Raw genomic sequence first — 23,890 nt, 5'->3', positions numbered from 1 at the left:
TCAAAATTATACAATTGATAGTACAAATAGGAAAGTGGAAACTATGTGGAAGAAGGGAAATTATATGCCGAGACTTGGACTGCACACCACTTACCTTCTCGAACAGCATACAAGTCCTTGGTTGACACAAAGAGAAAACGATTAGTCACCGATAGTTTTCGTGGATATTAATCTAGACAAAAATTTGTGTGAGACGGTTTTACGAGTCGTATTTTGTGAGACGGATATCTTATTTGGGTTATTCATGAAAAAATATTATTTTTTATGCTAAAATTATTACTTTTCATTATGAATATCGATAAGATTAATCCGTCTCATATATTGTGAACCGTGAGACGATTTCACATGATATTCACTCATGAGTCTAATACAATACATGTCTATAAGTGATAATTAATTTGGTTGTGCATTTTTAAACTTGTGAGACTGTTTGAGATACATATTTGATTTTGTTTTTGATATCCCAAGAATATCTCATATATCATGCGACCATTTTCGAAAACATAAGGGGGAAACTCTTAGAAAATATATTTTTCAAAAATTTAAATTAAAATTTTTAAATGTTTGAAATTACTTTTTGTTCCACGAAATATCTTATAAGCTGTCGGCGATTAGTACACATGGGCCCAAAAAGGACGCTAATAATTTTTTTACTTGGTTCCTTCCTCCGGTAACAGTATCACCATAATACCATCGTAGAAAAGTCTTGCTACGTTGAAAAATCAGGGAGGCGGCGCGTTTGTTTCCGCCTCGTCCGATCCTTATATAAGTGGCGAGTCTAGTCACCATTTTCTCCACCATCGACGTTCATTGATACACACAAAAACTTACACATACATACACGATTCCATTTACACATCATGCAGAAGAGTATATCCACGTCTTCCTTGGGCCCTGGCGGCCTGGACTTAACCCAAGCCTTTTTCAGCTCCATTACTGGTGGAGCTCCGCCGTCCCCCACCAAGCGCCACATCAAGATCACCGTAGTTGGCGTCGGGAACGTGGGAATGGCCATCGCCCAGACGATCCTCACCCAAGATCTTGCCGATGAGCTCGCCCTCGTCGACGCCAAAGAAGACAAGCTGCGCGGCGAGATGCTCGACCTCCAACACGCCGCCGCTTTCCTCCCACGTACGAAGATACGTGCCTCCCTCGACTACTCTGTCACTGCGAACTCCGACCTCTGCATCGTCACCGCCGGTGCACGGCAGAACCCGGGAGAAAGCAGGCTGAACCTGCTGCAGAGAAATGTGTCTCTGTTTAGGCACATTGTGCCACCGTTGGCTAAGTACTCTCCGGATTGTATAATATTGGTGGTTTCGAACCCGGTTGATGTGCTGACTTATGTAGCCTGGAGGTTGTCCGGATTCCCACCTAATCGGGTTATCGGATCCGGTACCAACTTGGACTCGTCCAGGTTCCGGTTCTTGATCGCCGATCACCTTGATGTTAATGCACAGGATGTGCAGGTGAGATTATTTTATTCATTGTTATTATTATTTAATTATTTTCACTTTTGAAAAGTTTACTCCACAAGACATGGCGTATTACTGGCTGCAAAAGCTTATCCATTTCATATTATTTTGAGTTATCAATTTATCATATCAAGCTGATTATCGGCCCCAAGTCCATTTTCAGAAACGGGTTATCATTTCTTGCGCAAAAATAATCTGCAAATCCAGTAGAAAAAAACATAGAACCATATTGTAAGGAATACTGCCAACACTATTTTTAATAAAAGTCAAATGGTGTCGCTTCCCAAGATTTTCACAACGAGCATATAAGCCATGACATGAGATCTACCTACTACATTCGAGCGATTACCATTTTTTCCTTTTGTCAAAATGCGAGTTGTTGCCAAAGACCAATACAGAGAGGGTAAGGATTTTCTAAATCGATAATATACCATTTTTTCTTTGTCATAAAAGAATGCGAGAAAGGAATAGTGCTTGGTTGGGTCGTGGATGGGCAAGTGATCTGGGCTCCTAAACTAATATTAAAGGAAATGAAGTTTTTCAATCACCCAAGTAACGCATGAAGAATTCATACAAATGTGACAAGCCAGTGCTAGTAATTGTGCTACCTGGATATAAGTATGCTGCCTATGTATTAATTATTCATACCTTTGCCATTCTAGGCCTACATTGTTGGGGAACATGGTGACAGTTCAGTGGCTCTATGGTCAAGCATAAGTGTTGGAGGAGTCCCAATACTAAGCTTCTTAGAGAGGCAACAGATTGCCTATGAGAAACACACCTTAGAAAACATCCACAAAGAAGTTGTCCAAAGTGCATATGAAGTCATAAGCTTGAAAGGCTACACGTCGTGGGCGATTGGGTACTCTGTCTCTAGCTTGGCCCGAACGATACTAAGGGATCAAAGAAGGATCCATCCAGTCTCCGTTCTTGCAAAGGACTTCTACAATATCGACGGTGGCGATGTTTTTCTAAGCTTGCCTGCTCAGTTAGGTAGGAGCGGAGTGTTGGGCGTAGCCAATGTGCATCTTACTGATGAAGAAGCTGAGCAGCTGAGGAACTCCGCCAAGACCATTCTGGAAGTACAAAGTCAATTGGGAATATGATGCTTTTTTTTTTGTGGTGTGATTTTGTGATCATTTTATGCACTGTTTGTACTAATTTTCAAGCTTCTATGTTATGTTATCAAGAGTTTATGTATGACACGTTCTTACTGATTCAATTTTCAGTTTTTAAGTTGATAATCTGCTCGATATTAAGCTTCAAAATAGAGAAATGAGTCCGAATTTAACACTACTTTGAGTCGATCCCGATATTAAGTAGTTCATTTTGAAATTCAAACTAGACTCAAATTGATTTTTAAAAAAATTTGCATGATCGATCATAGATTTGGGCGTTTGGCCACAGTTCTTTCAGAACATATATATGAATAGTTTGAAAATTTGAAATTATAATAATGATCATTTTCTGAACTTTTCAGTTCCAATTATTTTAAAAAAGAATATAGAACATAAATTCGAACCAAAGTCCAATACCGTACGAAGCACTACCTGATACCATGAATTTTTATGATAAGGTTTAGAATCTCGAAAAGCATATTTTTTACATTTTTTTTTTTTAAATGAACTATAATAACATTAATTCGGAAAATCCCGAGATACAATGTTTACCAACCACAAAGATAGGTCGTCATTAACACAATTAATGGATCTATTACAAGATAAAGCTTTGCGAGCTAAAATGTGAGCGACTTCGACAGCCTTTCGTCGCACATGTTTGATGGAATGAAAGTTTGGAAGCTCTAACATTGATTGGATTTCCAAAATAAGAACCCCAGCAGATCCAAGATCTTCTACGTGTGAAAGGACCATCCTAACAGCTTCCAATGAATCAGAAAATATACAAACATTTGTTAGCCCAATCCGGAGACATAAGTCCATCCCATTTCTGATTGCTAACAACTCCGCACAAGCAACTGAACCTGGATATCTGATAGGGCTAGCATGCACACCACAAACCTGTCCCAATGTATTACGCACCACCGCCCCCACACTAAATTTGTTGTTTCTAATATCAAAGCCTGCATCAACATCCAATCTAAAATAGTTTGGTAGTGGTGGTACCCACTTATCTTCCAAAAAAATTTGAGCATCTTTATTCCCAGAAGAAACAACCAAACTGTATTTTCGAAAATTTTCCATCATAGCATAAGCCCAGTCCACATTTATCGTAAATTTCTTCCTGTCAATTTCATGGTTGATCTTGCAAATTTCATGCCAGATTGTCCAACAGAGAGTAGCAAAATATTCAAAATCCTCTTGCTTGAAGGTAGCCAAAAGAAATAAGGCACAATCTAGAAATGGGGCTTCACGATGCAATTTTAAACACTGCCAAAATTGGGTGTTCTTCCACACAAACCGAACAATCGGGCAAAATAACAAGCAGTGACTCGTAGAAGCATGAAAATAATTACAAAGAAGACAAGTACCTTCTGTGGGGATGTGATGCAATGTTAGATTGACCGGTGTAGGCAGTAAATCATGAGAGGCACGCCACAGAAAAATGCGGATTTTGGGCAGGATACGCAGCTTCCAAAGAAAATTCCACCAAGATTGATTTGGCTGTGATGATTGAAAAGGATGAGGAGCCAAGCTGCTTCTTTCCCTATGATAACCATCTTTAACGGTGTATTTACCACTTTTGTTGCCAACCCAAAATCTGGTATCCACACTACCCTTTCTGTTTAATATTTTTCAGGGCCACCAAGGAGGATAGTGTAAATGTTCGTCGATGTATTCAGATTTATGAGAAAGCGTCGGGACAAATGGTTAATTTTGACAAATCTTCCATTACGTTCAGCCCGAGTACATCGGCTCAACAATCGCAAGAGATTGCAGATGTTCTGTCGGTCTCTGTGGTCAAGGGACATGATATTTATTTGGGGCTGCCAACATTCTCGTTACGCAACAAAAGATTACAATTTGGATTTCTACGAGAGAGAATGGAAAATAGAATCAAAAGCTGGTCAACAAAGTTCTTTTCTATGGGAGGGAGAGAAATTCTTATCAAGTCTGTATTACAAGCAATTCCTTCTTATACTATGTCTTGCTTTAGAATCCCAGATAATCTTTGCAAGGAGTTGGAACAATTATGTGCAAAATTTTGGTGGCGGGGCAATACTGATATGAGAGGAATGCACTGGTTAAAATGGGACAGCTTGTGTAAACCGAAGAGCATGGGTGGTTTGGGATTTCGTCGACTCTCCGCTTTTAATAAAGCATTGGTCGCTAAACAATCTGGCGGATTATTCAGAGGCCTCATTCTTTATTGGCAAGATTTCTAAAGGCAGGGTATTTTAAAGACACAGATGTCATGATGACTGGGTTGGGGAACAATCCATCTTATGTTTGGCGCTCACTTTTGTGGAGCCGAGAGCTCATTCGAATGGGACTTTGTTGGCGGGTAGGTAACGGCCAAAGCATTTTAGCAAAACAAGATCCTTGGATCCCGACCCTTCCATCTTTTCATTGCCAAGGGAATGATCTGCTGGATGTTAATGCAAAGGTGGGGAATTTCATTACAAGCTCAGGATCATGGAATGAGACATTAGTGAGACAACATATACTCTAAAAAGTGGGTTTCATATTAGACCGTCTCACGGATCTTAACAAGTGAGACATATAAAAAGTAATACTTTTTCATGGATGACCCAAATAAGATATTCGTCTTCCAAAATACGACCCGTAAAACCGTCTCACACAAGTTTTTGCCTATCTTAAAATATTTAATTCATATATTTATATAAAAAAAATCTTGTATTCGGAGTGTATTCAATTCAGAATATTATTTTTTTTAAAATAATATATTTTTATTAAGTTCAAAGATTTTTATTAATTTTTATAAATAATAATTGTACCTGACCCAATATCCGTTTTTATACCATACCCACTTCAAATGAGTCCGGGTCCGGGTGTATCCATTAGACCCGAACCCATGGCAATTGTGTATGTGCTACATCGCATTAACATCTCTTTTTCCCCTCTTTCAATTAGCACTGGAAATTTCACAGCAAAAACTAGAAAACACATATCGAAATGGCAGGAAGGTTGAGCAAGGCTGCGTCCCGGATCATGGGTGCAAACGGTGTCGTTTCACGTTCCATCGCATCCTCTTTCCGCCAGCGATCGGGTATGGGCCTCCCCGTTGGCAAACACATAGTCCCTGACAAACCCGTAAATCTGTGAATTCTATTTTTTTTCGTGGAATAAATAATAATTGAACGCTACTGAAAGTGAGCTCACCTTGGTTAATTCACTATACATTGCTGAGTTGCAGCTTCCTGTGAACGATGAGCTTGTATGGGATAATGGAACTCCATTTCCGGAGCCATGTATTGATCGCATTGCTGATACTGTTGGAAAGGTCAGATTTTGAACTATTTGACGTGCTTTTTGTTCAATTGGATAGATTTTTTATTTGAAATGAATGTTGAGCTTTAGTTTGATGTTCCGTGAATTTTTTTATGTTCAATTAGTATGAAGCTCTTTAGCTTGGTTGTGTGGAGGATTGAGTTTTTTCGCATCGCTTGGATTTTTAGCTGTGTGGAATGATAAGGCTTCTAAAATCCCATTTGTAAGTCATTACTTGTTGATTCCTTCTTTTGTTTTAATGCAAGCCCTATATTGTTATGATGTTTATATTTTTATGTGTAACAAGTTAATCTTTTGACTAAGATTGCTGTAATGCTTGGTCTATTTAATTTGGCTATGATTCTTCTTAATTAAGTATACCATGTTTTTTCTCTGGAGATATATTTTAAGATAATGACGAAATAGGATTTGCTAATGTTTGAATGAAGAATTAGAATAGATTTTGTGTATTCTTTCTTGTGCACTTGTATCCATCTTTAATGGATGAAGATTAATTTCTGTGTCACTGAAATGTTTTCTCTGCTTTGCAGCTGGATAATAACACGAGTTATCATTTTCTCATGATTTGCCTTTATTTAGTGATGCAATCAGATGTCATCATGAATTTTCTTCCAAGTGCGATGTTCTTACTGTTCTATGAGGTTATGAGTTTTCAGCTACACCACTTCGCTTAGTATGTATTTTTCTTCCAAGATTTTTGTGGGCAAAACTCTTTAATAATTAAGTAATGTACCCAAGTAATTTTTAGCGTGATATGTGAGTGTTTTAGTATTTTGAAGGTAAGTCAGATCTCTCATGAAATTAGGTTTATGGAGTTTACAACAAATCTCGAACAGTCTTCTTTTGGTTTCTCTTTATTAAACTATCGATGGAAAATTTATGACGTATATTTGGTTAGAACAATAATTTCCAATCCACTTCTTTTCTTGCAACTGGATATTGCCAGGTCTTAGGGCTTCTATGCATTTAAAAGTTGTAGTAACTTTAATGGAATTTTTTCATGAAAAAGAAATATTGGTCACTTGCTAGTTTTGGGTTATGAGTGATTGTGATTGGGTGAGTTGGGGTCATGACACCCTATTCCTACTTAGAAGTAGAATAAGAGTCCAACTCTGCTAAAAGGCATCTCCACCTGACATTATTGTCATACTTGCCTATTATTAAACCTGACTTAAACACTACCAACTACGCCAAATATCATTCTTTATGGAGTCACTATTTCTACCGAGTCATTTGCAGTTGCATCTTCATGTGAAAGCTCCTCCCCGCATTGATTGTCCCATTGAATACACTATCAAGATTATTCAGAATTTTTGTGCGATATTTTCTCCAGTACAGCTAAAAGGAGGTGCGGAGCTTGCCCATGAGTTGGTATATGATGTGCTCCAGTGATTAATAACAGTCAATCTTCCATTCTTCAGTTCTCCTAGTTATTCCTTTAACTACTTTAAGGTTGAGGACAAGACGTCAACCTAGTCGTTTGGTTTCATTGCGGCTCTGGCAATAACTGGATTTCCACTCACTATCCCCAGCTCTTTCCAAATTTATGTTTTGGCTGCTGGTTGAGGCAATTTTGCCTATTTTCTGCTAATCTAGTTGTTTGCATAATCTCTCACAAGCTACAAATCCTTTCTAGAATTTTTCTCATTATCTCTCCCGGGAAATTATCGGTTATATCACAATTTTTTGTATGATAAGAGGGATCAAACCTGTAGTTCTAGAACAATGAATTAGATGGAGATGTCTGATATTGTAGAGCTGAGGATAGATAGAGAGCTGTCCCCCGCCTCTGAGCGGAAAGACTCCGAAGTTGTCGATAATTGTCCTCGATTAGATAGATGCGGCTTATCCCGTGTATTGGTAGAGCATCCATTTTAAAAAAAATGCTCTGAGACCCTTTTGGAATCTGAAATAATGCTTGAGATATGTTGGATCAAAGACTTGATCCAAAAACTTAACCTCGAGGATCCATTGGAATTGTAACTCTGAACAAAAGTGGGTCTGCTAGCTACGATGCTGCTGAATGAGCCGGGAGTAGATACAGATCTCAATCTCACTCTATAAAGTCAAGTCGAGGATACTATCAAAATGCTGAACCATAGCCACAGAAGCAATAGTTTGATCAAATAGTTACTACAAGGGTCTGATCAAGGCACTTTAGCATGCAACCTATGGGCTCACTTCAAAGTGCTGCTTAATGAGTATAAATATTCCTATGGCGCTTTATTTGACCTTACCAAATCGAAATTTCTTTTACTATTTATTAAAGCTTGGCATCTTAGAATAACTACACAGTCTCTTGGTCTGTCTTTTGAAGTACCTAAATTACTCTCGCTCCATCTCTCCATGTTTTACACGCTCCAACGAAATCAGATCATCTTCAGAAACTAAATCCCCATTCCATTTTTTCAATTTTCAGATCTAGGTTAAATCTCCTCTCCAAACTTCTATCACACAACGCATTCTCTTTGAAGTTAAATCTCCTCTCCCAAACTTCTATCACACGACGGTAAGAACCTATTTTTTTTTTTTTTTTTGTACCAGTTGGGCTACTAGCTCAATTGATACCAAGTCTCTTTGAACTATGAACTTATGCCAGGAGATCATGGGTTCGAGATTGGGGATGTACCACTCCACCAACTTGGTGTGGAGAGTTCTATGAGTAATAACGCATGAGAAAGCCCGTGAAGCAAAAGCCCTCAGTGGGAGTCCAAGACGAGAAAAGGCTTCCGAGGAAGCCCAAGATTGGGATAGTCCATGGACATTACAATAAAGGCGTAGGTACAGTTATGACATTCATTGGACTGCAACAAAATACGATGCCTATAATTATTTTGACATGCATATTTTGTATTTAATCAGTTCAAATTATTACAGTCCAATTAGTTTGGGAACCACAAAGTTTGATGGGCAAGAAAAATCAAAAGCACCCGAATTAGAACATGTATATACATAGATTTTTACGAAGTTTATTGAGGTCGATTTAAATTTTCGCCATGAGAGAACCTTGCACTGAACTTCAAATCTCCATTATTATCATGCATTGACCATACATAAACTCCGCAACTTCCATAAGATTGGTTCTAAGCAGCAAGCAATGAAAGAAGATTGGAAGCACAATAATGTCTGATGTTATCAATTCTAGATCTCAGAACTTTGCTGTTTTATAATTTTAACATGGCACATTTCAATCAAATTTTGAGATACTTCTTGGGTGAAGCTATTACTAACTCTGGCTAGAAGCTTATACTTATATTCTTGTTTGACTATCGATTACGCATTTTTGCGGTAGGGTACTAAGTTTCAATATGGATTTGACTTATTTTCTTGCTTCTCAAATTTCTTGATACACGTTTATAAGTTCACTGATTTTCTTTTTCTTCGTCCCTTCTAAAGAATATATTAAGTCTTAGCTAAAGCAACGAGTTCACGTGATTGTAAAATCCCTACCACAAAAATACACATGACAGAAGTCTTGCCCGCAATATTTGGATCATGAACCAAAATGGATAAGCGATAATGGAGGCAGCATGGAGAAAGAAACATGAAAGTTCGTGCTAACTGGACACCTTATATACGGAACTTTCACGGATTGGCATTGAAGTTTGCAAATTGGCCCAACTAACATCCAAAACTTTCATTTCAACTTTTATGTCCATCACTTCATTCCTATTTCCTCTTCGTCCAATACAGTTCCTTGATTACTAGGCTTGTCATTGATTCCCAAAATATTGGCTTTAAGAGCCGTGCAAAGGCACGCGGCTGCCTCGAGATCGGCTAAGCCCTCGAGTAAGGTGCAACACGGAGTTTTCGGGGGAGTGCCCATGGTCACACTGATCAATCCACCCAGCATGCCATAGAGAAAGTGTCGCATGCCGTAGAGAAAGTGAAGAATAGAAGGTTTAGGACGAAAAATAGGGCAAAGAAATTTTTGTGGTTTATAAAAAAAATTGAAATTAAATTTCGAAAATTAAAAATCAAATTTAAAATTTTGTGATTTTTAAAAAGTGCTTTTTAAATAACTTTTCTTTTAAATTTAAATTTTATTCAAAGATGAGTGAGCCATGATAATGTAGACCATGTGATTCTACTGGATAATGAATTTATTGTTTGGAGGAATTGTTATAATAAAATAGGTGTAATTTAGGGATTCTGTAAAACCGACCATGGTTTTAATGGTTTGTTTCAACCTGCCCGTGCAGGTTAATTTAGGGATTCTGTAAAACCGACCATGGTTTTAATGGTTTGTTTCAACCTGCCCGTGCAGGTAGTGTCTGCACGGGCAATGAACGGCCTAGATCACTCCACATGAGTGATCCGAGCCCACCTCCATGTAAAAAAAGAAAAAAAAAATTGACTCGGAAAAATCCGAGCCATTGGATCGACCGTTGCGGGCAGTGTCCGCAGGGGTAGGGTCGAGTGAACCGGTTTTAATATTGTCATTCTCAAGATTAATTAATTCTCGTGAAGAAACAAGAATGATGTTAACTCTTCTTGAAGCTAATTTGTAATAATTAATTTGGAGTGAAATGGACATGAAAGGTTTAAAAGAAATACTTCCAAAGGTTCCCCACGCCTCCGGCGTCGCTCTGGTTGGATTCATGATCATCATTCTTGATTTCGCTTCGTTGGTGGTTCGATTTCGAGCTTTGATTCGTTCGCTTTAAAAGAGGTCTCGACTAGTCAAGTCCACTCTAACTCAATAATTAAATTATTTTTGGGTCGAGTTTTACCTTAAATTAGAAATTGCGTTGTTTAATTTTTTTTGTGAATGGAACAAATTAGCAGTGTGAAAAATGGATTGTGTTTTGCAAGAGTTGATGGAGTAGGAAAATCGTTTGCAGATTTCGAAAATGACGCTTTTCGTAAAATCTTGAGAAATTTCGGATATATTGCTATATATTTTGGTGAAAATTTAATTATCAATTCTTGAATTTCAGTCGGGATTTGGATCCAAAATTTGAAAGGTACGTAGATTGAACTTTTTCTTCTACGTTTTTTTAAAAAGAAAAATAGGGGTGCGGAGTTTTGTTTCAACTTTTCTTCTACTTATGATACCCTTTTTTTTTTGGACATATTTTGATAACGTACACTTTTGCTTACATAAGAAAGATTCCCTTTTTTGCAACGTAAGCGCGACTACGTCCCGAGTCCCATTTTACATAAATACCCTCAACTGCGGATTCAAGACTCGAAGAATTTTTACTGCGGATTCAAGACTCGAAGAAAACGGAGCAAGTTGGGGATATATTTTCGTCTACGAGTTCGGAGTTTAACCAAATTGAGACGAACATGAGAATGTTATCTTCGTCCACAAAACCATCTCAATGATGATAATAATAATAATCCGCGGCGTCGAGGATAAAAACGAGCATAAGAACGAGTTTTGAATATGGAGACATGGATGAGGAAGACATCCGAACCTCAGCTCGTCCCATTGCTGCATCTAACTCCTCTTGCTAATATATTATCACAAAACATAACTTTTAATATATTTTTTGATTAAACAAAAAATAAAATCCTACCAAAAAATAAGTTATTGACGATTTCATCTGTCCTTTAAATTTTTTGTACTTCCCATTCATATTTAATAAAATATTGATTTTTTTTTTTACTGACCTAACTTTCATATGGACGGACGCGCGATATGAACCTATCGACGCTCTGAGAGAGCAAGAAACTCCTGTAACTACAGGTTTCATAATTTTATAAAATTAGTCATTTAATATTATGTGCACATAAAATGATATTAATATGAAGCAGTGATAGTTTTATATTATTATTATTTTTGGTTCTTTCCGGAAAAATAATATAAAAAGCGGTTTTGGTCTTCTTTGGGTGGCTTTCTGGGGGTTGTTCTTGTCTTTTTGTCTGATAAAAAAATTTATAATTAAAGTAATTCAAAGATTGTCTGGTTCCACTGGTTCTTGTCCGCTTCTAACCATGTGCTTACTTAATCAGATTAATATATATACTTTGGAAGTTTAAAAAAATCATTAAACTTATTTTAGTAAATTCGTATATATCTATATCCATCATATCTTAATAAAATATTTTTTATTTTCATCTAAATTTTTGAATTTGTAAATTAAATAATCATCACTCATAACATCAAAATGTATTATATAAAATGATTTTCAGCTTTTAACTTTAATATAATCTCTCGAATTCAAAAAAAAAAAGAATTATATAATACAAAATTTTTAAATATGTATGCATGCATTACATGCAAATGGACGCTAGTTATGGTATAGTAGTATTAATGAAAATGGTTTTTACCTCATTTATGTTTTATATAAGACGTTTTAAATTCCGTAGTAAATCAGTTGATCATCTAAATATTGGATACCTTATTTCTTCAAAATTTCTCCAACAAACAACATAATTTTAAACTGTTGGCACTGCCTGCAAATACTTATTGAAACCCAAGAATCGAGATTTTTTTTAGTTGTTGATAAATTTAGAGAAGAATTCAATTTTTATTTTTGAAATCGAGTTTTGTGTTTTATAATAAGAGAAAATATATATTATTTACGACATATGAATACGAATAAAAATAATTAATTAGCAATTAAATGGGAAGTGCAAGTAATTAAGCATGGACCATGAAGTCTTCAGCGTTCGAGTAAAAAAAATGTATTAATGTCGGATGAGTCGAGAAACAGTTTTCTTTTACCACAAATAGTTTTCATCAAATTTTGAAATCATATGTAAATTACATGAAACTAGCGAGATCCATATTAAATGTTATAAATCTTTAATTTCACAGAAGTGTCGATTGTAGGTACTGACCACAGCAATGGTATTATCAGTAGTGCCTTTCATTCACCACCGATTACATATATTATCTTCTTCCAAGAAAATGTTTATATATATACTAATTCTGTGCAAGTGAAATGACATTTCTTGGCTAGCAAAGAAAAGGTTCTTCCACATAAAAGAAAATGACATCAACATGGCACATGGGCTTTGAATTACGTTGCCGATTCCTTCCACATAAAGCAATGAAAAATATTATTGCCTTTTCCAATTATTAAAAGACAAACCCAAGAAGTAAGTCTTTATCCACTTAAATTTAACAGGCCTTCCTACTTTAGTGAGATAAAACTTTTATTTTTAGAAAATAATAAATAGACATTAAATTTGAATTTTTTTCCATCTACATTAATGATTAAAACTTAGCTGCATCTCGTTTGACTTTAGCATTAAAAGAACAAGAAACAGATGAACAATACCAAACTCAAGCCATATTCCAACTCAATCTATTCATATTATCATGCATTGACCATACATAAACTCCGCAACTTCCATAAGATTGGTTCTAAGCAGCAAGCAATGAAAGAAGATTGGAAACACAATAATGTCTGATGGTATCAATTCTAGATCTCGGAACTTTGCTGTATTATAATTTTAAACAATCACACATTTCAATCTAATTTTGAGATACTTCTTGGTTGAAGTTACTACTAACTCTAGCTAGAAGCTTATACTTATATTCTTGTTTGACTATCGATTACGCATTTTTGCGGTAGGGTACTAAGTTTCAATATGGATTTGACTTATTTTCTTGCTTCTCAAATTTCTTGATACATGTTTATAAATTCGTTGATTTTCTTTTTCTTCGTCCCTTCTAAAGAATATATTAAGTCTTAGCTAAAGCAACGAGTTCACGTGATTGTAAAATCCCTACTACAAAAATATACATGACAGAAGTCTTGCATGCCCGCAATATTTGGATCATTAACCAAAATGGATAAGCGATAATGGAGGCAGCATGGAGTAAGAAACATGAAAGCTCATGCTAACTGGACACCTTGTATATGGAACTATCACGGATTGGCATTGAAGTTTGCAAATTGGCCCAACTAACATCCAAAATTGTCATTTCAACTTTTATGTCCATCTTCATTCCTATTTCCTCTTCGTCCAATACAGTTCCTTGATTACTAGGCTTGTCATTGATTCCCAAAATATTGGCTTTAAGAGCCGTGCAAAGGCACGCGGCCGCCTCGAGATCGGCTAAGCCCTCGAGTAAGGTGCAACACCGACACCGAGTTTTCGGGGGAGGGAGGTTAATGAGATCCTACCCATGTGGACATTGCCTCCATGAGAGGATGGATGACCAAGATCTTGCCAAACATACAATTTCAAAAAAAAAAATGGATCATACATATGCATGGACAAATCTTGACCATCCATCCTATCATGGGGGCAATGCCCGCATAGGTAGGATGAAATAAACCGGAGAGTGCCCATGGTCACACTGAACAATCCACCCAGCATGCCGTAGAGAAAGTGTCGCATGGTTGGGGCTTCGGCTTCGGCTTATTGGTAGGGCAAGTGTCGCATGCCGTAGAGAAAGTGAAGAATAGAACTATACTAAGTAACTCGGTGCTTTATACACATAAATACTGGGTGGTTTGTTTGTGAGAGAAAGGAGGAAGAAGAAGAAATGGGTGCCTTAGATCATCTTTCGGACATGTCACATGTTCGATTGCACCGGCGGCCATTCCAGGCACCACAAGAAACGCAAACAGCTTCAGGTCGGCTCACATTTTTTATGTATTTTTTAACTATATATATATTTGCAATACTTGGCCTCCCAAGTACGAAACTGTTAGTTCAGATCGTTTCTAAAATATGATATTACATAGTCAGACTCGTCTACTGCATGCGTGTAGATTTCGTGGGTTTTAGCTGTATTTTCCTTAAACATGGCCGATCTGCTCCCTCTTCATCATGCTATGCAGATCTCTGGAGAGTTTTCTAATTTTCTCATTTCTTTCTTCTTGACTGTACGTAGAGAAGAGCTGGACCGTGGGGGTTCAGATCTGTAGGAAAGAATTATAACAATTCTAGATCTCGGAACTTCGCTGTATTATAATTTTAACAATCACACATTTCAATCTAATTTTGACATACTTCTTGGGTGAAGTTACTACTAACTCTAATGAGAAAAAGATTTATCATCCGCACATAAAAAGTGATTATTTTCGATAATATATAACAAAAAATTTTGAAGTTTGGAGTGTTCCAGGAAAAATTCTAAATATCGACAATGTACTATGGGCTGTAAAAGAAGGTGTGTCGTTAATGTAATTAAACACACGCTTATCTATATATTAGTGGCTAATCAAAATATTACTTCAAGAAAATAATATACAGCTGGGAATGTCTCTATTCTCCATTATTTTTTGGCTGATCATGTAATAATAATATATATATATATATATATATATATGTCATTGCAATTCCATTAATTAAAAATAATATATCGAGAGTGGTCATAGGAAAATCAATGAATCCTGTGTCCTTAAATGTCACGTCAGCTGGAGAGCTACTGCTATAAAAAGACCAAGAAACTCTCCTCAGAGCTCATAATCTCCCGGAAAGTTAAAAGCTTACATTGCCTCCCACTCTTGTTCTCTTTCCCAAACTGAAGAGCAAAACACGTTCATTATCCCAAAAGCTTTTCTTTATATCACAAACTACATTTCACAGCCCAAAATAATAATAATAATAAACCGAGATCTGAGAAATGGCACTCCCACAAACTCAATGAGAGGCTGAAACTCTCCCCGATGCCTGGGATTACAAGGGCCGTCCAGCCGTCAGATCCAAATCCGGCGGATGGACCATCGCCGCCATGATTCTAGGTCATTTATATCAAATTCCTTTTGTTTGGAAAGTCACGACGATTTGTTATATGTTTTCTAAATTAATATCATACACAAGCTTGCAGGGAATTTAGTGCGATATCCACACTGCCCACTTCACTAATCATGTTAAAATCTCTGCTAAAGCCCGCTGTTTTTGTGGTCATCAACTTTGCAACCAAATTCCAACCCCCATGCTTAGCCATTGGCCAAGACAAGAACATTAGGAGACACTTGAAAATGTCAATAGCGATCCCATTCACTTCTTCGAAAGCACTGACAAAGCTTCCTTCTCCATTCTTGTTCTCCAAATTCTTTAGTGTTTTTAGGGTCCTAGCAATATCTTTCTTCATTTTCTCTCTGCAACAAAAATATCTGGCTACATCTTGTTGGATGCTGGAGTTCTCCATGCCCTTTCGGCGCAGAGCTGACTGAAGGGATCGAACGTTTTCTTTGATAATTTGAACGAGCTCTTTTATAGTGTTGCAAGAATCCAGCAACTCGACCGAGCCCATGATTGATTCATCCTGTTGCCGTAGACGGATAAGTGCATGTCGAGCAGCATTGGAACGTGTTAGTTCTTCAACAGAATTATAGAAGTCTGCTAAGCCCAATACACCAGATTGAATGGCTTCTAAGGTAACGTGAACATTTTTTGAAAAACAAGATTTGAGCTTTCTTGACTCGGATTCAAACTTCGTGGCATGAACGGGTTGTAGCCTCGATGGCAAGCTAATGGACCTAAAGGGAACTTGCACCGAAACCTCCATTTTTGGACTTAATTCTTTCTTCTGCCTCAGCCAACAATGTCACTAATTTTCTTGGCACTTCTTTTATGCTATGTTTGCTTGGAGGGTTCATAGCAGATACTTTTCTTGGGAGGTGAATTTCTTTTAATTTTTAATATTTTGTGTTCTAAAAATGCCAGATTATGGCGGTAACTACAATATTATATATTATATTTGTCGACATTCCATAAGGTTCCATTTTTTGTGCTTGTTTGCAGGTACCTGACCATCGCCATTTTCGCCATCGTTCAAGCAACGGTAATTACACTGCGACTTAAATTCCATGAATATAATTTCTTGTTTCCCAAAAATATACATGTATAATTTCTTGATTTCGTCGCCTGATTAAATACCTTTTTCATCTTTTATCTGTGAAAGAAGATAAACTCAAGCTAGCCCTTTATATGTGTGACGGATTTTGTATAACTTACGGCTACAAAAACACAAAGACTTCCTGAAAATTTGGTGCATCTTTATTTAATGTTATGAGGAAAATAGAAAGAGTCGAGAATAAAACTTTCCGTTGATCATTCATCTTAGTATTACTTCCTTTAAACATAGATTGTGAAGAGGAAAACTGGAATATAGAATTAGAATCGATCATAGACTGTAAACAATCAAGACTAATTAAACAATATCTTGGTTGAAAATAGAATAACCGATTAATATTTATATTTTCTTGATCAGGGTGTCACAATCCTGACAATCTCAACCATAATCCCCTGTCTCCGGCCACCGAAGTGCACCGCCGGCGGCCCATCATGCATCCCAGCGAGCAGCAAGCAGCTCTCAGCCCTCTACCTGGCCTTATACCTGACGGCTCTCGGCACCGGCGGCCTCAAATCCAGCGTCTCGGGGTTGGGGTCCGATCAATTCGATGATTCCGACAAGAAGGAGAGACAACAGATGACCAAATTCTTCAGCTGGTTTTTCTTCTTCATAATGGTTGGGGCACTGGCAGCAGTTACAGTATTTGTTTACGTTCAAGATAATCTAGGAAGAGATTGGGGATATGGGCTTTGTGCCTGCGTAATCATCGTGGGGTGGATGGTGTTCTTGTCGGGGACGAAACGTTATCGTATCAAGAAACTCGTGGGCAGTCCGTTGACACAGATCGCCTCGGTTTTTGTGGCGGCGTGGCGGAAGAGATACTTGGAACTGCCGTCAGACCCTTCGCTTTTGTTCAATGTTGATGATGAAGGATATGGTAGCAAGAAGAAGCAACAGCTACCACACAGCAAGGATTTCCGGTGAGTTTGCCCAAACAAATTTTTTTTAACTGTATTAACTGACATCCCCATTCTTTGTTGTTATTTTATCAATTCTTTGCTCTCCCTTTAACCTTTATGCATATTCTAAATCATTTTTTTATCTTATATTCCGAATTTTCAGGAAAAAAATATTTGCTTCTTAATAGGTTATAAAAAATATTTTATTATAATCTTTGAAATTTTAAGCACTCTGATATTGTAAGAAAAAAAACTACAGGTATGATGTCTAACTCCACATAATTTGTCATTTACAGAAAAATGTCATAAAAAAAATATTTAACATCCACAACATTTTTTAATATAATCTTAAAATTGTAATCTTGATTTTTTTTCATAGAAATAGGTCAAATTAAATGGAACGTAATCTTTTTAGACAAGATTTCTACTCGTCTCTATGGCATAACTAAGGTCTTTAGCTATAAATGCTTAATCTAAACTAAGGAGTTTAGAACAACTGATGAAATCAAATTTGGAATTTCCTACGAAAATTTGTAGGCTCTACGAAACTTTCGTAAAACACGATTTCGAGGGCTTAGATCACCGAATTACTAATTCGAGAAAAATAAAAAAAATTCCTATCGGGATTATGAACCTGGCGGCTCTGATACCACTTAAATGTCACGCCACGAGACCGAGGTTAGTCGACACCGGCGTTGCTTCACAATCATATAATCGTAAACAACAAGTCTCGCAGTCCAGTATATAACCAAAACCAGTTTATTTCTCATAATCAACAAAAGAACCGTCTTTACAACTCCAATACCAAAATAAACTGATAAAATGTTTTAATAGTGCGGAAGCGATAAACATAAACTAAGCCTCAAAACTTCTGGAATAACTCAAGATCTTCTACCATCCCAAAATTGATCTTGCTCATCTTCATCCATTTGTTATTCATTCTTATCTGGGTGGGGATTAAAGTAAGGGATGAGTATTTTTTAGAATACTCAACAAATGAGGGTCGTTAGAGACATGAAGCAAAATATACATATACTTGAATTCAAATTTTTACATAACATATCATAACTTGAATAATAACAAAGATTCATACTGCGCTGCCCGGCCTATTTATTATATCTCGTACTTTTTTTTCTGTTTTTTCCCTGAATATTGACAAATATTATTATATATCCTTCGGAAACCGAGCAATACTATATCCACCACATTATATATACTCTCATAATAAAGAAATCAATTGGCAGAAATACTATGGGCAAGTGCTGCTAAATGTCAAGAAAATGTCAGTCCATGTGGGCTCGTTACTTCTTGGTTGAGTTTGTTATTGGTTTTTAACAATATCTTGCTTCGATTTTTACCTTCACAATAAAATAAAATTATTTGTTTAAATGTACAAATGATTGAGATATGCATGAACAACTTGTTATTTATTAATCTGAGCCTCATATTTTACACAGTGAAGAATTTAAGATCACGAGCCAGCAGATTGTCAAGTATTGTGTCTGATGCATCTGTCATTCTTTGAAATATCATATGTCAGTTCTTTAAATAATATTGAATTTAATAGACATGGATGTTAAAGATTGAAACTTGGACCTAACTCAACCCCAAAAGCTAGCTCAAGGGGGGGGATTGTCCAATCTCATATATACCACTCAAAGATTATTTATCCAACCGAAGTGGGATAATTAACACACCCCTCTCACGTCCAGAAATGAACATCTGAGTCTTGTGAAACATCAGCGAAACCGTCGCTAATCCGCGACGGTTTTTTTTCGTCGCTAAAATTTGCGACGGTGTTTCAAAACCGTCACAAAGTTTGTAGCACACAAAAATTCGGTCACACCAATCATTATGCCAGATGTTTTTCACATCTTTCCCAAATTATCAATCTATAAACTTTTCGGGCGTGGGTCTAAAGGGAGAAAGTAATTATTGGTCGACGTAGGTTCATGGTATGCGGATGATTGCTTAGGAAAATTAAAGAAACAGGAACAAACCCTTCGAATATGTGACTGAATAAATTTTTGTACTTGCATCAATTATGACATTATAAAATTATAGTAAATATAAAACCATCACATGTGTTTGTGCAGACGCCCTCTGTCGGGTTTAAAAAAATGACATCTACTCAATTTTATTTGACCAAACTTACTTTACAGATTTTCCCTTCCTTCATTCATATCTCTATGCTTCATCTTCGTACGTGGTAGGAAAGCGGCGACGTGTTGGAGGTCTAGCATCTCGCCGCGCAGCTTGTCTTCTTTGGCGCCGACGAGGGCGAGGTCATCGGCAAGATTTTGCGTCAGGATCATCTGGGCGACGACCATACCCACGTTCCTGACGCCAACTACGGTGATCTTGGTGTGGCGCTTGGTGGGTGACGGCGGTGCTGCACCTATAATGGGGTTGAAAAAGGCTGGGGTTAAGTTCAGGCCACCGAGGCCCATGGAGGAGGTGGATGTACTCTTCTGTATGATGTGTACTTGGAATCGTATATATATGCGTGAGTTTTTTTGTGTATGGAATGAACGTCAATGGTGGAAAAAGACAATTTATAGGCAATTAAAACCTTACGGAACCGTTGGAAGTAAAACCGTCGCTGAGTTAGTGGCGGTTCTAGCAAAACCGTCGCTAATCAGCGACGGGTTTTGTGAAACCGTCGCTCATCCGCGACGGTTTTTTTTCGTCGCTAAAATTTGCGACGGTGTTTAAAAATCGTCGCAAAGTTTGTAGCACACACAAATTCGGTCACACCAATCATTATGCCAGATGTTTTTCACATCTTTCCCAAATTATCAATCTATAAACTTTTCGGGCGTGGGTCTAAAGGGAGAAAGTAATTATTGGTCGACGTAGGTTCATGGTATGCGGATGATTGCTTAGGAAAATTAAAGAAACAGGAACAAACCCTTCGAATATGTGACTGAATAAATTTTTGTACTTGCATCAATTATGACATTATAAAATTATAGTAAATATAAAACCATCACATGTGTTTGTGCAGACGCCCTCTGTCGGGTTTAAAAAAATGACATCTACTCAATTTTATTTGACCAAACTTACTTTACAGATTTTCCCTTCCTCCATTCATATCTCTATGCTTCATCTTCGTACGTGGTAGGAAAGCGGCGACGTGTTGGAGGTCTAGCATCTCGCCGCGCAGCTTGTCTTCTTTGGCGCCGACGAGGGCGAGCTCATCGGCAAGATTTTGCGTCAGGATCATCTGGGCGACGACCATACCCACGTTCCCGACGCCAACTACGGTGATCTTGGTGTGGCGCTTGGTGGGGGACGGCGGTGCTGCACCTGTAATGGGGTTGAAAAAGGCTGGGGTTAAGTTCAGGGCACCGAGGCCCATGGAGGAGGTGGATGTACTCTTCTGTATGATGTGTACTTGGAATCGTATATATATGCGTGAATTTTTGTGTGTATAGAATGAGCGTCGATGGTGGAAAAAGACAAATTTATAGGCAATTAAAACCTTACGGAACCATTGGAAGTAAAACCGTCGCTGAGTTAGTGGCGGTTCTAGCATAACCGTCGCTAATCAGCGACGGGTTTTGTGAAACCGTCGCTCATCCGTGACGGTTTTTTTCGTCGCTAAAATTTGCGACGGTGTTTCAAAACCGTCGCAAAGTTTGTAGCACACACAAATTCGGTCACACCAATCATTATGCCAGATATTTTCACATCTTTCCCAAATTATCAATCTATAAACATTTCAGGCGTGGGTCTAAAGGCAGAAAGTCATTATTGGTCTACGTTGATTCATGGTATGCGGATGATTGCTTAGGAAAATTCAAGATACAAGAACAGACCCTTCGAATATGTGCCTAAATAAATTTTTGCACTTGTATCAATTATGACATTATAAAATTATAGTAAATATAAGACCATCACATGTGTTTGAGCAGAAGTCATCTGTCGGGTTTAAGAAAATGACCTCTATTCAATTTTATTGGACCAAACTTATTTTACAGATTTCCTTTCCTCCATTCATATCTCTATGTTTCATCTTCGTACGTGGGAGGAAAGCGGCGGCGTGTTGGAGGTCGAGCATCTCGCCTCGCAGCTTGTCTTCTTTGGCGAAGACGAAGTCGAGCTCATTGGCAAGATCTTGCGTGAGGATCGTCTGGGTGATGGCCATACCCACGTTCCCGACGCCAACTACGGTGATCTTGGTGTGGCGCTTGGTGAGGGACGGTGGGGCTCAACCAGTAATGGGGATGAAAAAGGCTAGGGTTAAGTTCAGGCCACCGAGGCTCAAGGAGGAGGTGGATGTACTCTTCTGCATTATGTGTAATTGAAATCGTATATGTATGTGTAAGTTTTTGTGTGTATGAATGAGCGTCGATGGTGGAGAAAGGAAAATTTATATGCAATTAAAAACGTACGGAACATTTGGAAGTAAAATCGTCGCTGAGTTAGTAATGAATGACCGAATTTTACTAACTCAGCAACGATTTTACTTCCAACGGTTCCGTAAGGTTTTAATTGCCTATAAATTTGTCTTTTTACACCATCGACGCTCATTCCATACACACAAAAACTCACGCATATATATACGATTCCAAGTACACATCATACAGAAGAGTACATCCACCTCCTCCATGGGCCTCGGTGGCCTGAACTTAACCCCAGCCTTTTTCAACCCCATTACAGGTGCAGCACCGCCGTCCCCCACCAAGTGCCACACCAAGATCACCGTAGTTGGCGTCAGGAACGTGGGTATGGTCGTCGCCCAGATGATCCTGACGCAAAATCTTGCGCGGCGAGATGCTAGACCTCCAAAGAAGACAAGCTGCGCGGCGAGATGCTAGACCTCCAACACGTCGCTGCTTTCCTACCACGTACGAAGATGAAGCATAGAGATATGAATGGAGGAAGGGAAAATCTGTAAAGTAAGTTTGGTCAAATAAAATTGAGTAGATGTCATTTTTTTAAACCCGACAGAGGGCGTCTGCACAAACACATGTGATGGTTTTATATTTACTATAATTTTATAATGTCATAATTGATGCAAGTACAAAAATTTATTCAGTCACATATTCGAAGGGTTTATTCCTGTTTCTTTAATTTTCCTAAGCAATCATCCGCATACCATGAACCTACGTCGACCAATAATGACTTTCTCCCTTTAGACCCACGCCCGAAAAGTTTATAGATTGATAATTTGGGAAAGATGTGAAAAACATCTGGCATAATGATTGGTGTGACCGAATTTTTGTGTGCTACAAACTTTGTGACGGTTTTGAAACACCGTCGCAAATTTTAGCGACGAAAAAAAAACCGTCGCGGAGTAGCGAAGGTTTCACAAAACCCGTCGTGGATGAGCGACGGTTTTGCTAGAACCGCCACTAACTCAGCGACGGTTTTACTTCCAACGGTTCCGTAAGCTTTTTATTGCCTATAAATTTGTCTTTTCCACCATCGACGCTCATTCCATACACACAAAAACTCACACATATATATACGATTCCAAGTACACATCATACAGAAGAGTACATCCACCTCCTCCATGGGCCTCGGTGGCCTGAACTTAACCCCAGCCTTTTTCAACCCCATTACAGGTGCAGCACCACCGTCCCCCACCAAGCGCCACACCAAGATCACCGTAGTTGGCGTCAGGAACGTGGGTATGGCCGTCGCCCAATTGATCCTGACGCAAAATCTTGCCGATGAGCTGGCCCTCGTCGGCGCCAAAGAAGACAAGCTGTGCGGCGAGATGCTAGACCTCCAACACGCCGCCGCTTTCCTACCACGTACGAAGATGAAGCATAGAGATATGAATGGAGGAAGGGAAAATCTGTAAAGTAAGTTTGGTCAAACAAAATTGAGTAGATGTCATTTTCTTAAACCCGACAGAAGGCGTCTGCTCAAACACATGTGATGGTCTTATATTTACTATAATTTTATAATGTCATAATTGATACAAGTACAAAAATTTATTCAGTCACATATTCGAAGGGTCTGTTCCTGTTTCTTGGATTTTCCTAAGCAATCATCCGCATACCATGAACCTACGTCGACCAATAATGATTTTCTCCCTTTAGACCCACGCCAGAAAAGTTTATAGATTGATAATTTGGGAAAGATGTGAAAAACATCTGGCATAATGATTGGTGTGACCGAATTTGTGTGTGCTACAAACTTTGCGACGGTTTTGAAACACCATCGCAAATTTTAGCGACGATTTTGCTAGAGCCGTCGCTAACTCAGCGACGGTTTTACTTCCAACGATTCCGTACGATTTTAATTGACTATAAATTTGTCTTTCTCCACCATCGATGCTCATTCATATACACAAAA

The 23,890-nt window shown here is 38.0% G+C and overlaps 3 protein-coding genes and 1 pseudogene across 3 annotated transcripts; 3 read left to right on the top strand and 1 right to left on the bottom strand.

The window, feature by feature from the left end:
- The first annotated feature begins 660 nt into the window (after positions 1-660).
- On the top strand, positions 661-2,697 carry LOC140834635 (L-lactate dehydrogenase B-like). Its single transcript, XM_073199666.1, has 2 exons — positions 661-1,469; positions 2,138-2,697. The coding sequence occupies exons 1-2, from the start codon at positions 861-863 to the stop codon at positions 2,579-2,581; spliced, it is 1,053 nt and encodes a 350-aa protein (XP_073055767.1). The 5' UTR covers positions 661-860; the 3' UTR covers positions 2,582-2,697.
- Positions 2,698-5,476: 2,779 nt separating this feature from the next.
- LOC140834638 (NADH dehydrogenase [ubiquinone] 1 beta subcomplex subunit 8, mitochondrial-like) lies at positions 5,477-8,415 on the top strand (annotated as a pseudogene).
- A 7,214-nt stretch (positions 8,416-15,629) lies between these two features.
- Positions 15,630-16,331, bottom strand: LOC140835503 (uncharacterized). Its single transcript, XM_073200995.1, has one exon. It carries the CDS (start codon positions 16,329-16,331, stop codon positions 15,630-15,632), a length of 702 nt encoding a protein of 233 aa, XP_073057096.1.
- Positions 16,332-16,342: 11 nt separating this feature from the next.
- On the top strand, positions 16,343-17,725 carry LOC140834637 (protein NRT1/ PTR FAMILY 6.3-like). The gene is made up of 3 exons (XM_073199668.1): positions 16,343-16,443; positions 16,568-16,607; positions 17,037-17,725. The coding sequence occupies exons 1-3, from the start codon at positions 16,397-16,399 to the stop codon at positions 17,601-17,603; spliced, it is 654 nt and encodes a 217-aa protein (XP_073055769.1). The 5' UTR covers positions 16,343-16,396; the 3' UTR covers positions 17,604-17,725.
- Positions 17,726-23,890: the final 6,165 nt, after the last annotated feature.

Source organism: Primulina eburnea, chromosome 6 (assembly GCF_022965805.1).
Source record: "Primulina eburnea isolate SZY01 chromosome 6, ASM2296580v1, whole genome shotgun sequence".
In the NCBI taxonomy this organism is placed as follows: domain Eukaryota; kingdom Viridiplantae; phylum Streptophyta; class Magnoliopsida; order Lamiales; family Gesneriaceae; genus Primulina; species Primulina eburnea.
This window is presented reverse-complemented; position numbering and strand designations above follow the sequence as displayed.

Bases quoted from the DNA above. Each gene is read 5' to 3' on its own strand.
- LOC140835503 (XM_073200995.1), bottom strand. From the start codon at position 16,331: ATGGAGGTTTCGGTGCAAGTTCCCTTTAGGTCCATTAGCTTGCCATCG.
- LOC140834637 (XM_073199668.1), top strand. From the start codon at position 16,397: ATGCTATGTTTGCTTGGAGGGTTCATAGCAGATACTTTTCTTGGGAG. The intron at 16,444-16,567 runs GTGAATTTCTTT...GCTTGTTTGCAG, and splicing joins GCAGATACTTTTCTTGGGAG to GTACCTGACCATCGCCATTT. The intron at 16,608-17,036 runs GTAATTACACTG...TTTCTTGATCAG, and splicing joins TCGCCATCGTTCAAGCAACG to GGTGTCACAATCCTGACAAT.
- LOC140834635 (XM_073199666.1), top strand. From the start codon at position 861: ATGCAGAAGAGTATATCCACGTCTTCCTTGGGCCCTGGCGGCCTGGAC. The intron at 1,470-2,137 runs GTGAGATTATTT...TTGCCATTCTAG, and splicing joins TTAATGCACAGGATGTGCAG to GCCTACATTGTTGGGGAACA.